Source organism: Varanus komodoensis, unplaced genomic scaffold (assembly GCF_004798865.1).
Source record: "Varanus komodoensis strain SLA01 unplaced genomic scaffold, ASM479886v1 scaffold5, whole genome shotgun sequence".
Lineage (NCBI taxonomy): Eukaryota > Metazoa > Chordata > Lepidosauria > Squamata > Varanidae > Varanus > Varanus komodoensis.
This window is the reverse complement of record NW_025336087.1, coordinates 12,043,149-12,057,353: the sequence shown is the minus strand read 5'-3', so window position 1 is coordinate 12,057,353 and position 14,205 is coordinate 12,043,149. Positions and strand designations below refer to the sequence as shown.

At 42.4% G+C, this 14,205-nt stretch overlaps 1 protein-coding gene across 2 annotated transcripts in view; it reads left to right on the top strand.

The window, feature by feature from the left end:
* The window catches only part of IQGAP2 (IQ motif containing GTPase activating protein 2), a 202,440-nt gene that overhangs the window by 183,024 nt on the left and 5,211 nt on the right, over positions 1-14,205 (top strand). For both annotated transcript variants that reach the window (XM_044445917.1, XM_044445916.1), the window contains 3 exons: positions 9,158-9,260; positions 12,055-12,196; positions 13,929-14,016. In XM_044445917.1, coding sequence (XP_044301852.1) covers positions 9,158-9,260; positions 12,055-12,196; positions 13,929-14,016 — 333 coding nt within the window. The remainder of the gene's footprint in view (positions 1-9,157; positions 9,261-12,054; positions 12,197-13,928; positions 14,017-14,205) is intronic.

Below are 14,205 nucleotides of genomic sequence, written 5' to 3'. Positions count from 1 at the left end.
ACGGTCCCGAAAAGAGACGGTGGTCTTCATCCGATTTTGGACTTACGGAATCGTAACAAATACATCAAAACAAAAAAGGTTCGGATGACCACTTTACAGAGTATTTTTCCGTTACTGAAGAGAGAGGATTGGTTCGCCTGCTTAGATTTGAAGGATGCTTATTTTCATGTTGCTATCCATCCTTCACATAGACGTTTCCTGCGTTTCACTGTTGGAGTCGACTTGTTCAAATATGCTGTGCTACCCTTTGGCCTGGCCACCACACCTCGAGTTTTTACGAAGTGTATGGCACCAGTATGTGCGCACTTACAGACAAGAGGAGTGCAAATATACCCATATTTAGACGACTGGCTAATTGTCTCCCAAACTAAACAAGGGCTTCTGTCTGCAATACACATGACCTGCGCCTTGCTCGATGATCTTGGACTATGTATTAACCACGAAAAATCGTCCCTTATTCCCACGCAGGTCATCGACTTTATCGGGGCACGTCTCAACTCCACACGGGAAAATGCTTTCCTCCCTCCGGACCGTCGCGCTACCTTATGTGCCCACATTCTTCGAATCCGAACGCTAGGAACGGTTCCGGCTATATCCATTCAGAGACTATTGGGGCACATGGCTGCTGCAGTTGCCATTGTCCCATATGGCCACAGCGAGATTCTCCCAACAAACTGGTCTGACTTCTGTCTGTGATACTCAACACTCTAATTTGGTGGACCATTTTGAGCAACCTGTCTGTCGGTGTCCCATTCTGAACACCTCATCCAATGAAGACCCTGTATACAGACACGTCGCTACTGGGATGGGGCGCAACATGTGCGGACCTTCGGGTTCAGGGAACTTGGAACCAACGGGAAGCAAGGAAGCACATCAACGTCCTTGAACTACAGGCGATTTTCAACGCCCTAAGGGCTTTCGAGACTGTCCTATGCCAACAAGTTGTCCAGATTGCATCGGACAACATACCGGCTGTCTTCTACATCAACAAACAGGGCGGCACAAAATCGCCACCTTTAGCATGTCTCTCGATGGCCATTTGGGACTGGTGCATACCAAGGGACATTATGCTTCTAGCAGTCCACCTCGCAGGGACCGACAACACCGAAGCAGACATGTTGAGCAGACATATGTCAACAATGCATGAATGGGAGATGGACAGACAAATATGCCACGACCTCTTCCATCTGTGGGGCTATCCGGACTTGGACTTGTTTGCCACTTGCGACAACAGAGTGTATGCCCTATACTGTTCCAGGGCAGGCATAGGATCGGGATCGATGGGAGATGCCCTTATGATCCCCTGGGACAACATAGCCTTTTATGCGTTTCCCCCAATTCCACTTCTAATGAAAGTGATAGCGAAGATATCTCAAGAGAATGCCACAGGAATAATAATAACTCCATGGTGGCCGAGACAACCGTGGTTCGCCACCCTTCTTCGTCTATCCAAAGGGACGTTTCTTCGCCTCCCGTCTATTCCTCAGCTGTTAACACAGCAAAACAGAGCGATCCGACATCCGGATCTGACTGCCTTGAGGTTGACAGCATGGCGGATCACTTGAGTCATTCTGCTGCGTCAGTACCGACGACATCCAAACCTCTACCGGAATGTATTCACTCCACTGTACTGACGGCCCCTAGGTCAGTTTCGACGACAACTGCTTTGCTACCGGTGACTGTTGACCAGGAAATTCAGGTGATTCTCACATCTGCTCTAAGACCGTCCACTCATCACTCTTATGCGACTAAATGGAAGAGATTTTCCTCCTTTGCAGGACGCCATTCTTTTTCTCCTGGAATGGCCTCAATTGACAATATTTTACTATTTCTCTTGGAACTTTATCATTTGGGACTGAAACCGTCATCCATTAAAGTTTATGTAGCCGCTATTTCACACTATTGTGGTGTGCTTCAAGGGATTTAAGTTTTCTCTCAACCTCTACTTCGACGTTTCCTTCTGGGGTTACAGAACCTACACCCTTCTATTCGCCCGCCTATGCCAACCTGGAGCCTTTCGGTCGTACTCCAAGCACTTACCAAATCTCCGTTTGAGCCACTGGCGACTGGCGACCTACGCCTGGTGTCCTGGAAAACAGCTTTCCTCATAGCGGTGACATCAGCTCGGAAAGCAAGCGAACTTTCTGCTCTCCGCATAGACCCTCCATATCTTAATTTCCATAAGGAAAAGGTCGTTCTTTGTATGGACTCTTCGTTTCTTCCTAAAGTGGCTACACTATTCCACTTCAGTCAAGATATCGTTCTGCCAGCCTTCTTTCCAGCGCTGTCGAATCCAATAGAGCGGGCTCTACATACCCTTGATGTTCACCGCTGCCTGGCTTTTATTTATTTATTTATTTATTTATTTATTTATTTATTTATTAGAACATTTCTATGCTGTCCCTTGCCAAAGCCTTGGGGCGGCTTACAACACAATAAAATACAATAAAATACAAAAATAACAATATAAAATTTAAATTAACAATATAAAATAAATATAAAATATAAAAGAAGTCGCCCTGGCCAGATAAATAAGCAAATATTGTGAACAATTAAAATGACGTTTAAATAAAAAGGTCTTCACCTGGCGCCGAAAAACAACGATGGTGCCAGGCGGACCTCTCTGGGGAGCACATTCCATAGATTGGGTGCCACCGCAGAGAAAGTCCTCCTCCGAGTACCTACCCTCCTAATTTCTTTCATGGAGGGTTCCCGGAGAAGGGCCTCTCCTGCAGATCTCAAGGGGCGGTCGGGCATGTATGGATGTAAGTGTTCCTTCAGGTAACCAGGACCCAACCCGTTTAGGGCTTTATAGGTCATAACCAACATCTTGAATTGGGCCCAGACTTCAATGGGAAGCCAGTTAAGCTGTCGGAGGACTGGAGTCATGTGAACATAACGCCCCGACCCCGTCAGCAACCTGGCAGCTCTATTTTGAACCAATTGAAGTATCCAGACCGTCTTCAAGGGAAGCCCCACGTAAAGCGCGTTACAGAACTCAAGGCGGGAAGTCACCAGCACGTGTGTCACCGTCACCAGGCAGTCGTACTCCAGGTAGGGGCGCAGCTGATTAATCAGCCGAAGCTGAAGGAAAGCGCTCCTCGCCACCACTGTCACCTGAGCTTCCAATGAAAGCTCCGGGTCGAGGAGTACTCCTAAGCTGCGGACCTTGTCCCTAAGAGGGAGTGCAACCCCATTCAGGACCACGTCAAATCCACCCTCTCCGAAGCCCGATCCACCAACCAACAGGACCTCGGTCTTGTCTGGATTGAGCTTCAGTTTGTTGGCCCTCATCCAGCCCATTACCTCAGCCAAGCACCAGTTCAGCACAGCCACTGCCTCACCTGGATTGGTGGAAAACGAGAGGTAGAGCTGGTTATCATCAGCGTACTGATGATTCCGCAGCCCACACCTCCTGATGACCTCTCCCAGAGGTTTCATGTAGATGTTAAACAGCAAAGGGGACAAAATGGAGCCCTGTGGTACTCCATGGCATAGCTGCCATGGCGCAGAGCCATAGTCCCCCAGCACTACCTTCTGGAATCGGCCGTTGAGATAGGAGCGGAACCACTGCAAAGCAGTGCCTCCGAGCCCCAATCCCGCTAGCCTATCCAGAAGGATACCATGGTCGATGGTATCGAAAGCCGCTGATAGGTCCAGGAGAACCAACAGGGATGCACTCCCTCTGTCCTTCTCCATGCACAGGTCATCGTACAGGGCGACCAAGACAGATTCAGTACTGTACCCGGGTCTGAAGCCAGACTGAAATGGGTCCAGATAATCAGTTTCATCCAAGTGTGCTTGGAGTTGTCCCGCCACCACCCGCTCCAACACCTTGCCCAGAAACGGGATGCAGGCCACAGGTCTATAGGTAGTGGCCATCTCTGGATCCAGTGACGCTTTCTTCAGGACCGGTCGGACTACCGCCTCCTTTAAAGGGGCAGGCACCCGACCCTCCCTCAGAGAAGTGTTAACCACCTCCAAGATCCAGGTCCCAATCCCGTGCTTGGAATTATTTATTAACCAAGACGGGCAAGGGTCCAATAGGCAAGTGGTGGGACGTACTCGTCCAAGCACCTTGTCCACATCATCGGGCCGCAATAACTGAAATTCATCCAATAATTCTGGACCAGACGGCAGCATTGGCATCTCCCCAGAAACCTCTGATTCATTAGTGGTGTCCAGCTCGTGACATATCTGAGCGATTTTCTCCCTGAAATGCCTGGCAAAGTCGTCATAGCAGGCCTTTGAGGGTGGAACCGGATCTTCCTTAGGACCCGGGCGAACCAGGCCTTGCACCACTTGAAAAAGCTCAGCCAGACGGCATTGTGAGGAGGCAATGGAAGCGGAAAAAAACTTCTTTTTCGCCGCCTTCACCGCCACAGCATAGGCCCGATAGTGGGCTCTCAAGTGTGTTTGGTCAGATTCATCCCGTGATTTCCACCTACACTCTAGCCGTCTCCCAACCTGCTTCATCGCCCGCAATTCAGGTGTATACTAAGGGGAAGAGCGGGCTCTGCCTGGTGGGAGAGGACGCTTAGGAGCGATCGTGTCCACAGCCCTGGTCATCTCCCTGTTCCACAGTTCGACCGGAGCCTCGACAGGAGCACCAGTCTTGTCAGCCGGAAACTCCCCCAGGGCTTTCAGGAATCCATCTGGATCCATCCAGCTCCGGGGGCAGACCCACACAATCGGATCACAATCGCTTTCTATCACTCCCGTACGGAATCCCTCCGTCGTACGAACAGACTCTTTGTTAAGTACTCCGAACATGACAAAGGACTTCCAGTCACACCTCAAAGGCTGTTGCACTGGATCACCCAGACTATTGTCCTGGCCTATCAACTATCAAAAATAGACTTACCTGTTACCCCCAGGGGTCACTCCACACGAGCTGTTGCGACTTTGTCCGCCTTTGCCGCTGGGATCCCGCTCCAGGATATCTGTAAAGCTGCAACGTGGTCAGGGCCATGCACTTTCGCCAAGCACTATCGGTTTGATGTGCACGCCAGGCAGGACTGCTCTTTTGGCAGAGCTGTTCTTTCATCCGTTCTTCGTTGACGACACCTCCCTCCTCCGAGTTGGGTAAGCTTGCTAATCACCCATATGTGTGATGCACAGAGGCCACGACAAAGAAAGGCAGGTTGCTTACCTGTAACTGATGTTCTTCGAGTGGCCATCTGTGCAGTCACACAACCCACCCACCGGCCCCACTCGGTGTCCATCATTACATACTGCCTTGGTACCACGCTGTAATTTGCATCGGTACCGTTGGGGCTCAATGCCGTTTGCAACTAATTTTATTCTTAACCTGTAGAGGGCGAACGTTCGGTCTTCAAGACTGAACAAAATGGCGGACACTCCGCTCTATTTATACCATGAAGGGGGAGGGGAGCAGAGTTTTCCCGCCAAAAACCGTTAGCTTTTTAATCTTCCAGCCTAGGCACTGCGCAGGCGCAGCACCCATATGTGTGACTGCACAGATGGCCACTCGAAGAACATCAGTTACAGGTAAGCAACCTGCCTTAAACCTTGATAATAAATATTTTAATTGGAAGCAAATCCATATTGAAATTAATGAGTTTTAATTTATATGTTAATATTAGTGGGATTGTTATTTATACTCAACCATAACAATCCAGAGGTTTTAAAAAGTATTTAGTACCCAGTACAATTCAGGAGAAAGTGAATTATTTTTTATATTTCCTGGGAGGTACAATTTTTGGATATCAAAAAGACAAATGATATCCACTGTCCTTAATTTTGGAAGAGGTGGCAAGAATCTCCTTTTCTGGTATTAATACATTCTTGAGCATTTTATTATAGAATGCTTCTCAGTGCCTTAAAATGAAAAGTGACATTTCCTTTGAAAGAATGAAGTAACAAATTTCAGGATTCCTGCTGTATGTTGAAACCACTGATACATCATGGAAACTGCTGATTTAGGATAAGACTGGTGTCCAATTAATTGTTTGTGTTGGATAAGAAACAGATGAATCGCAAGAACAGCACTTTTTAAAGATGACTCATCTTTAATCTATTATCTTTACCATATGGATTTTTCAAAGGATCTGCACAATATGACAACTCTCATAAAAAGCAGAAACAAACTCTTGAGTACTGTCCGTCACTTGGTTTTATTTAATGATACTGAATAGTGTGCATATTTCCTTTCTTATGACTATTTTGCAAGCAATGCAACTATGCAGTTGATGTTCTGTTTTTCGGTCTGTGTATGTATGTAGAGGCATGAATAAGATATGCAGACTAAACTGCTACTTCAGCATGAATGTGTATGATTAAATGTAGCCCTGTCTTCATGTTGCCAAGTAAAGCAGCGACAGTTAAGCAATAATTTAGCTGCTGCTTTCTATTTCTCTCTCTTGCGCATTTTTCTGTAATCACAAATGTAATTATTATTTCTGCACAAGAGTAGTGCAGGAGTAAGTAGTACTGCTTCATAGCAGTAAAATGAACAAATTTCTCAGTTTTTAAACTTGAAATAATTGCCTTTACAACATGCGCTATTATGTGGTGAACAACTGTTTCTGATCAAATGGTTAAAGTAACTGGATGCATAAATATGCCCCTTATTCATTTGCCTGTAATGTAGAGTAAAAAGCCTTCTGCCTCCTAGTTCTTGAGGAACCACAAACTTTTTTTTTGACAGTTCATAGTCCTATTTGTCTTAAGTAGCAAAAGCACAAGAAGTACCACAGAACATTAGACTGGCTTACTGTTTGGTGTAGGAAATAGCCCTGCTATTTAGAAGCAGACTGAAAAGGTGGTAAATGCACTACGAAGTAGATGATACTGTACTATAATATATACCTTGGTTCAGTATTCTTTCCCTCTCTACAGGGAACCCCAGGAATGGTTGTTTTGGAATGAAGGGAGGGATATCAAAGGAGCAGCAGGACATGAAATGTAACAATGCAAACAAAATTAGCAGAATTCTTTTCAAAAGATATATACTCTTAAATTGATACATTGGTTTTAGAAGTCTGCAGTGTTAAATAATACCCAAACTTAGCAAGATGAAGTCTTGCTAGAATTATGCGATAATAGTTTCAACCACAGTGATGCAGTTTTAAGTACAATGAGCAACCAAATAGAGGACAAGAGGTATTCTAGAAATGAAGAAACCCTTTTTCAAATCCTAAAAAATGCGTACATTAATTTTATTTCTGCTCTGGTTTTAATAACTCCTCTGCTTTTGTCGTATTTAGTATAAAGATAGTATTATTTTATCCTTGTAAGGCAGGTACCACAACCATGGTAGGGAGCACCTGTTCAGTTTTATTGCTTTAATATGCTAGATGTTCATATCTATATTCAGTAAAAAGCAAATACTGTATCGGGAAATGCTAAATAACTGTAGCAGGTTTTACTATTATCACAGCCTTCCACTTTTTTTTAAACAAAGCAAGCACAGCTAAGGAGTTGCTTGTAGTTCCAACAACTCCTTAGCAGCATCATCAAAATGGAAGATGTAGAAACAAGGAGGCTAATTGTAGGCAATCCTTTGGTCTATTCCTACCATCCACACTTATCTATCAATCACATACGTCAAACATGGATTTTATGACCATGTTAAAAAAATAAACTTCTTAGTCAAGGAAGCTGTTGCAGTAATTCTTATTTACAGAGCTGGATGTTTCTGTGATAAGAATTGACAATAGTTGCTGACACAGAAAATGAGGGTAAAAAGTTAACTGAGAATCTTTTAATGAGAACTCTGAATTGAGATTCTTGTTTTATTCCTTGTATGAGTGAAGACTATTCAAATATGGCTGTATGTCCCATTTTAGATTCTCTGAATATTTTTGAGCTTGGAAGGCTTATTAACTGGTCTCCTGAATCTGATTGAAATATTTTTTTGCACTTACCGATTTAGAACCTGGTGGAAGTTAAAGAAATTGATTTATTTTGCTTATGTTTTGGTCAGGAATGCTGGGACAGAAGTCCAAAACATCTGATATCTCTTTTCTGCCCCTCCCCTGCAGTTCTGTATCACTTATTTCCATGGAGAGCCCTCCAGATGGGTTGTGCTTGAGCACCCACCATCACCATTCAACCTGACCTATATTGCCATCCAGCACAGTGGGGAAATCTATATAGAGAATTGTTTCCATTCATAAATTAACTTTGGCACAAAAATACTGTGAAGTATTGGATTTTAATGGTTTAAAAACCCTTTGTATGATGCAGTTGCCTTGCAGAATACATTAAATTTATTGTCTCTTAATATGTTCTTTGTTTCCAAACTACAAGTCTGCTTGCTATTCCTACCTATGCCCTGTATATTATTTTGCCTTACTTTATAAGTTTGATTATGGAAGCTTTAATGAAATAACTTTTCCTATGGTATTGATGGTTGATGGTTCTCTGTTGATGGTGACTTTTTGTAGGGGATGAGTCCTGGCTAGTTTTTACAATAGCCAGGATAGGGTTTTTTTAAAGCTAGAATAACAGTGGTGCCATACTGCCTGACCCTTAATTATAGTTTTAAGTGATCAAGAGCCTATTGTAGGAGTATCCTTTCAGTCTCCTTTCATATACACATTTGAAATATACATTTCATATACATATTTTCCCATTATAAAATTTCTAAAGTTCATTATAAAATGTTGACTATGCAAAAGGAGTGAAGAAAAAAATCAGGAGTAACTCTCAGTGTGACACAGGAAAGTGTGATTTGATCTGTATCTTGCTTATGTGTTGCTTCCTCCCAACTCAGATAGCGTGTGAATTGCATATTCTTCTTCGGGAACTGTATATTGTTCATTTATTTCCCCTGCCCCCATTGCCATAATTTCTTTTGTGGTCCTTATTCAGATGTTCTTATCTTCCGTCCTTCCTTCCTTCCTTCCTTCCTGGCAATTCATTATTATTACAGTGGATTATATTTATATCCCACCCTTTTTCCCACACAATAACCCTGTGAGATAGCTTAAGCTGAGAGTCAGTGACAGGCCCAAAGTCACCTGTCAGCTTCATGGCCAAGTAGGGACTAGAACCCGGAACTTCTGAGTCCTAGTCACGCTCCCTAACCACTACAGCACATGGACTGAACAGTATATTTGTGTAAATAGTCACATGTGGAAGCCTGTCAGATTGTTTTCAATAGTTTCAACAAAAGTGGTCTTCTTTACAGCTCTTGCTAGAACATCAAGATGCCATTGCTCCTGACCGAAATGATGTCTTAAATGAACTCCTGCAGAGCCTGGGGGATGTTCCTGATGTGGAGACCTTCCTTGGTGAGCTAACACGTAACAACAAAAACATAGCTGAAAGATTGATTTGCTAAATCATACATGAGAATAAAAGAAATATATAAGTGCCTGAAGGGTGGTTAATGCACATCTTCATGTTCATTTAAAACAGAAACAAAAACAATGGTTCTTAGGTCTTAGGATGGAGCCAGTGAAATTATCTACATGGTCCATTATTGTTGTTATCCCCCATTTTAAGGGTATAAGATTTACTTGTTCTGGTATAATTTCATTCATTCTGCTATATGGCCAGGGAAAGGGGACATTTCCTCCTTTGAAATCTGTGCATCAGAAAGAATAAGAGACAGTGGCACACATCCTTGTTATGCTCTGACCTGGCAGACTAGATAGCAGTTTGGAACTTTCCCATCGCATTTTCTTCTTTCTCATATCCTCATTCATAGTTGGCTAGGAAGATGACCAAGAACTCAAGATGACCAAGAATTCAAGTTCCTTATTTGTTTCCTTAATATCTTCTAGCTTATGTCTTTCTAGGAAGAGGAGAGGCTGAAAGGAAACCTTTGACCCTTCAATCTCTCAGTACTGAAGTGTAATGAAAGCATGTTCTTTCCCCTTGGTACTCATATCACATTGTACAACTTTCAGGAGTGGGACTGTCAAAGTTACATTAAGAGTCAAACTTGGCCTCGTTGCTATGAGGCTATGTTGTTGTTGTTAGTCATGAAGTCATGTCCGACCCATCGCGACCCCATGGACAACATTCCTCCAGGCCTTCCTGTCCTCCACCATCCCCCAGAGTCCACTTAAGCTCATGCTGACTGCTTCAGTGACTCCATCTAGCCACCTCATCCTCTGCCGTCCCCTTCTTCTTTTGCCATCTGTTGTTCCCAGCATTAGGCTCTTCTTCAGGGAGTCCTTCCTTCTAATTAGGTGGCCAAAGTATTTGAATTGTATATTCAGGATCTGGCCTTCTAAAGAGCAGTCAGGGTTGATCTCCTCTTGGACTGACCGGTTTGATCGCCTTGCAGTCCAAGGGACTCACAGGAGTCTCCTCCAGCATCACAGTTCAAAGGCTCAATCCTTCGGTGCTCAGCCTTCCTTATGGTCCAGTTTTCACAGCCATACATTGCAATGAGGCTATAGCTGAAGGCTACAAGAATCCCCATGTATGAATGTAAAATACTCTGGATCCATTTGTTACCGAATCAGAGCCATCTTTGCCTATTTTTCTAAATCACAAGTAATGCTACAACACTTTGAACAGTCCTAGTTCATAGCTCTTTAAAAATGTGTGCTTGTTTATGTCTGAGTATGAAAGTCAAAGAGTTTCCAGGAAATAATTATTTACTAATAAGATGACGCAGAGTCTTGGCAACAAACCATGGGTAAAACTCTGGGTTTGCGTCTCACAGGATGCTCCTAGGTTGCTTGGTAAAGCAGAGGCAATGCAGAAGCAGCAACAGGACAGGAGGCAGCATGGCCTTGATAACACATGGTTGGTTTTTCTGTGCAACCTAGATCATTTAAATAGAAGGACTTTCGCAGAACTCCAGTAATAATAGTATGGGTATGTGGGAAGTAGCAGAAGAAATCCTGTTCAGGGGTATAGACCGGTCTGCACAGTTAATGTCTTATGTGCTGATAATGTTCCTTTTCTGATTATTTGCAAACCTTTGGGGAAATTTTGCAACCTTTTCTCAAATCTTTGTAGGAACATCTGAGCCTATAAAAAGCAATTGTAATAGGGAATTCAGGTTGAATGTGTCAGAAGGATTTTGAGCCTTCTCTGGTCAAGGTCTACAGTGGGTAGCTACTGCTTCTTGGCACCAGGCACCCTGCTACATATTGCCCCAGCCAAGGCTTGAAATCCATGCTTAATGGATTTGCTTAAATGAATTACATTTGTGCACCTGCAGTTCGTTTTAATAAATATTTTTGTGTACATTTCTGCATGCACATTTTTAAAAACATGCTGAACAGCCACAGGCACCTCTCTAAGGTTCTGTTGTGGGACTTTGAAGGGGTTGTTTGTGGCTTCCCACATGGGAAACATGGAAGCTAGCTTGATAGCTGGCTTTTATGATTATTAGGGCAGGGCCAAGGCCACAGTGAACCCAAAAGGGCTTGCAGTGAAGGTGGGAGGGGGACAGCCTTATTCTTCCCATGGCAACCCATGTGATACCTGTGGGAGGTCCAGAGGGAGAGAAGCAGCTGCTAATCATGATGTGCTCAATCATCTGTCAGTTGCATTTGAAGCAGGATGGTTTGTTTAGAAGCTACACTTCATAGGCTGCTATGCAGTTGGCTTATCATGTTTTATGAACCTGCTCATTGTATTTATATTGAGTCTAGAATGTGTTTTGGTGGTTCATGTATTCATGACAGAAGCCCAAAGATTTGTGTTTAGAGCAGTGTTCACCAACCAGATTAATAAGTCAAGTTCTTATTGTGAAAATGTTGAAGGAGTATGGGTGATACTGGTGCAAAAATATTAGATGGCAGAGACATGTTGAAGTCTTTATGCGGCCAAAATAGGGCTTCACTGTTCAGCAGCAGTTCCTTGCACCTTACCATCTTTATGGCTAACACAAGCAAAATAAATTGTGCTGATTAGAAAACTATAAGCATATCTGATTAAGTTGTGTCATTTGGACATAAAGATTGCTGCTTCAGTGTAGATTTTTTAAATGTACAGATTATGTATGGCTATATAATACCATCTTTCTCTGGGTTTTTTTGTGTTTTGTGCCAGCACTAATCTCACTAGGAGCATAAGCATATATTTAGAAGCATTAAAATTTTTTCCTTCTCTCTGTAGGGGAAGGAGCGATTGATCCCAATGACCCTAACAAGGATAACACCATAAGTCAACTGGTTAAGACAGAGATTTCTCTTTCACTGACCAGGAAATATGATTTACATGAAGATGAAGAACAAGATATCAAAGGCTTGATGATGAAGTATGTTTTTATAAAATTTAGTATTAGCAAACTTCTGTCAAAATGGAATATTCTTAATTTGTTATTAATATAACAATTTCTCACCCTTTCCATCAGACCTTTCATTCCATGTGGACTTTAGTCCAATCAGTTGTGGTTTTAGCCAAAAATAGACTTACAAATATGGAAGAGTTGAAACCTATAGAGGGATGATGTAGCATCAACTTTTAGAGTATTTCTTAATTGGAGGGAAACTTGTGGTTTAGGCCCTAAGCATACAGAGACATATATGGATTAACAGAATTTCCATGGATGTTGAGCATAATGAATGTAATTACTAGAAGGAAGACACCAAATAAGCAAGTAATTTAATTAAGGGATAGTATTTTGAAGCAGCATCTGCATTATCAGTAATGTGTATCACTCAAAATGAAATAATAGATTGTGATCCTGTTCAGATACATCTTTAAAGTAAGATGCTCCCAGGAAAAGAATGGAAAGAACACACAGTAACTGTTCCATAAGGTTTTATGAAATAGAAATTGGCTGAATAGCAGGATATAGATTAGACTTTACAGGAAGCCAAAGGAAACAGCTGCCTTGGATTTTACAAGGGTGCTGGCAGTACAGTCTTTAAAAGCATGAACACAGGCATTTATTCTGAGAAAACATAATTAACTTAGACTTTCATTTTCAAGTAAGAAGAACAGCTGTTTCCCATGTAATTTTTACAACTTCCAAAGCTGTCGCCCCCTCAACACAGTCCATATTCACATACTCTATTTTCCTATGACATGGAAGAACTAGGAGTCCCTCACAACCTTGTCTTTCTAAACCCACCGTCATTACAGTTCTGTGCCTGTGGTGGCAGCTGTAAGGACTGGTACTGAGGTTTTCCAAAATTCTACACCCCTGCTTTATAACCAAACAAATTTCAAGTAAGCTTAGTGAATTCTATTAAGATGTCATTGAAAACCCAAACTAGTACAGTTGATAAGTAGCTGAATGAGCAGTAAAGCAACAACAAAACCTATCAGCAACAGCAGGAAATCTATTGTCTTTAAAGGTCTGGGAGTGTTTGCCTGTCTCCAAAATGTATCAAACAGGGAAGTCCTGATTCAGCAGGACTGCATCACACACACACACACACACACACACACACACACACACACAGAGAGAGAGAGAGAGAGAGAGAGAGAGAGAGAGAGAGAGAGAGAGACCCCATTTTAGAGCTAGTTGTATTGAAATTGCCCACAGGAACATACAATATAAAAAGGAATATTCTATTCCAATATGGAATTGCCTCATCTTTAGGCTGTCCTTGAGTAACACATACCAGGGTGGCACACAATAAAAAACAGTATTTTGATATAAGAAATAACCATAAAAGCAAATCAGCAGCAACAAATCAATTTAAAACTTCATCAGATTGAATAAAAGCAGATTCAGACAAGTTCATGCTACATTCTAAAAGGCCTGTGCAGATAAAAACATTCTTTCCTAACACTGGGATAGATTTAATGTAGTTCAGACACTTTCATTCATAAAAAGATGGTTTTATATACAGTGACTATTGCCAGTAACAACAGCTTTTAGTTTTGTTTGCATTTAAACTGTTGAGGCACTGAAGTGCAATGCTATGCACACTTATTTAGGAATTAACTACACTCAATGCAAAGGGGTGTAAACAGGTATAGGCTGCACTATGAAATGCCTTTCTGTGAATCAACATTGTTTTAACATTTCCGTTAAGGACAAAAAGGCTAATTGTTGATGTGATACGAGCCCAGCCAGGAGAGTCACTTGCAAAAATTTTGGAAATACCAGCATCTGAACTTCAGGTAAATATATTTTCTTTGATTCTGAAGACTTAATCCCGACAGAGTAATTTTATGAATTTATAATTTTAAGAGTAATTTTATGGTCAATAAAACCTAGCTAGTTTCCTATCAAAGACCAAATGTAATTGAATGTATTACTCATTACATTTTTATTCTGCCCTATTCCAAGGGATTTGGGGTGGCATATGG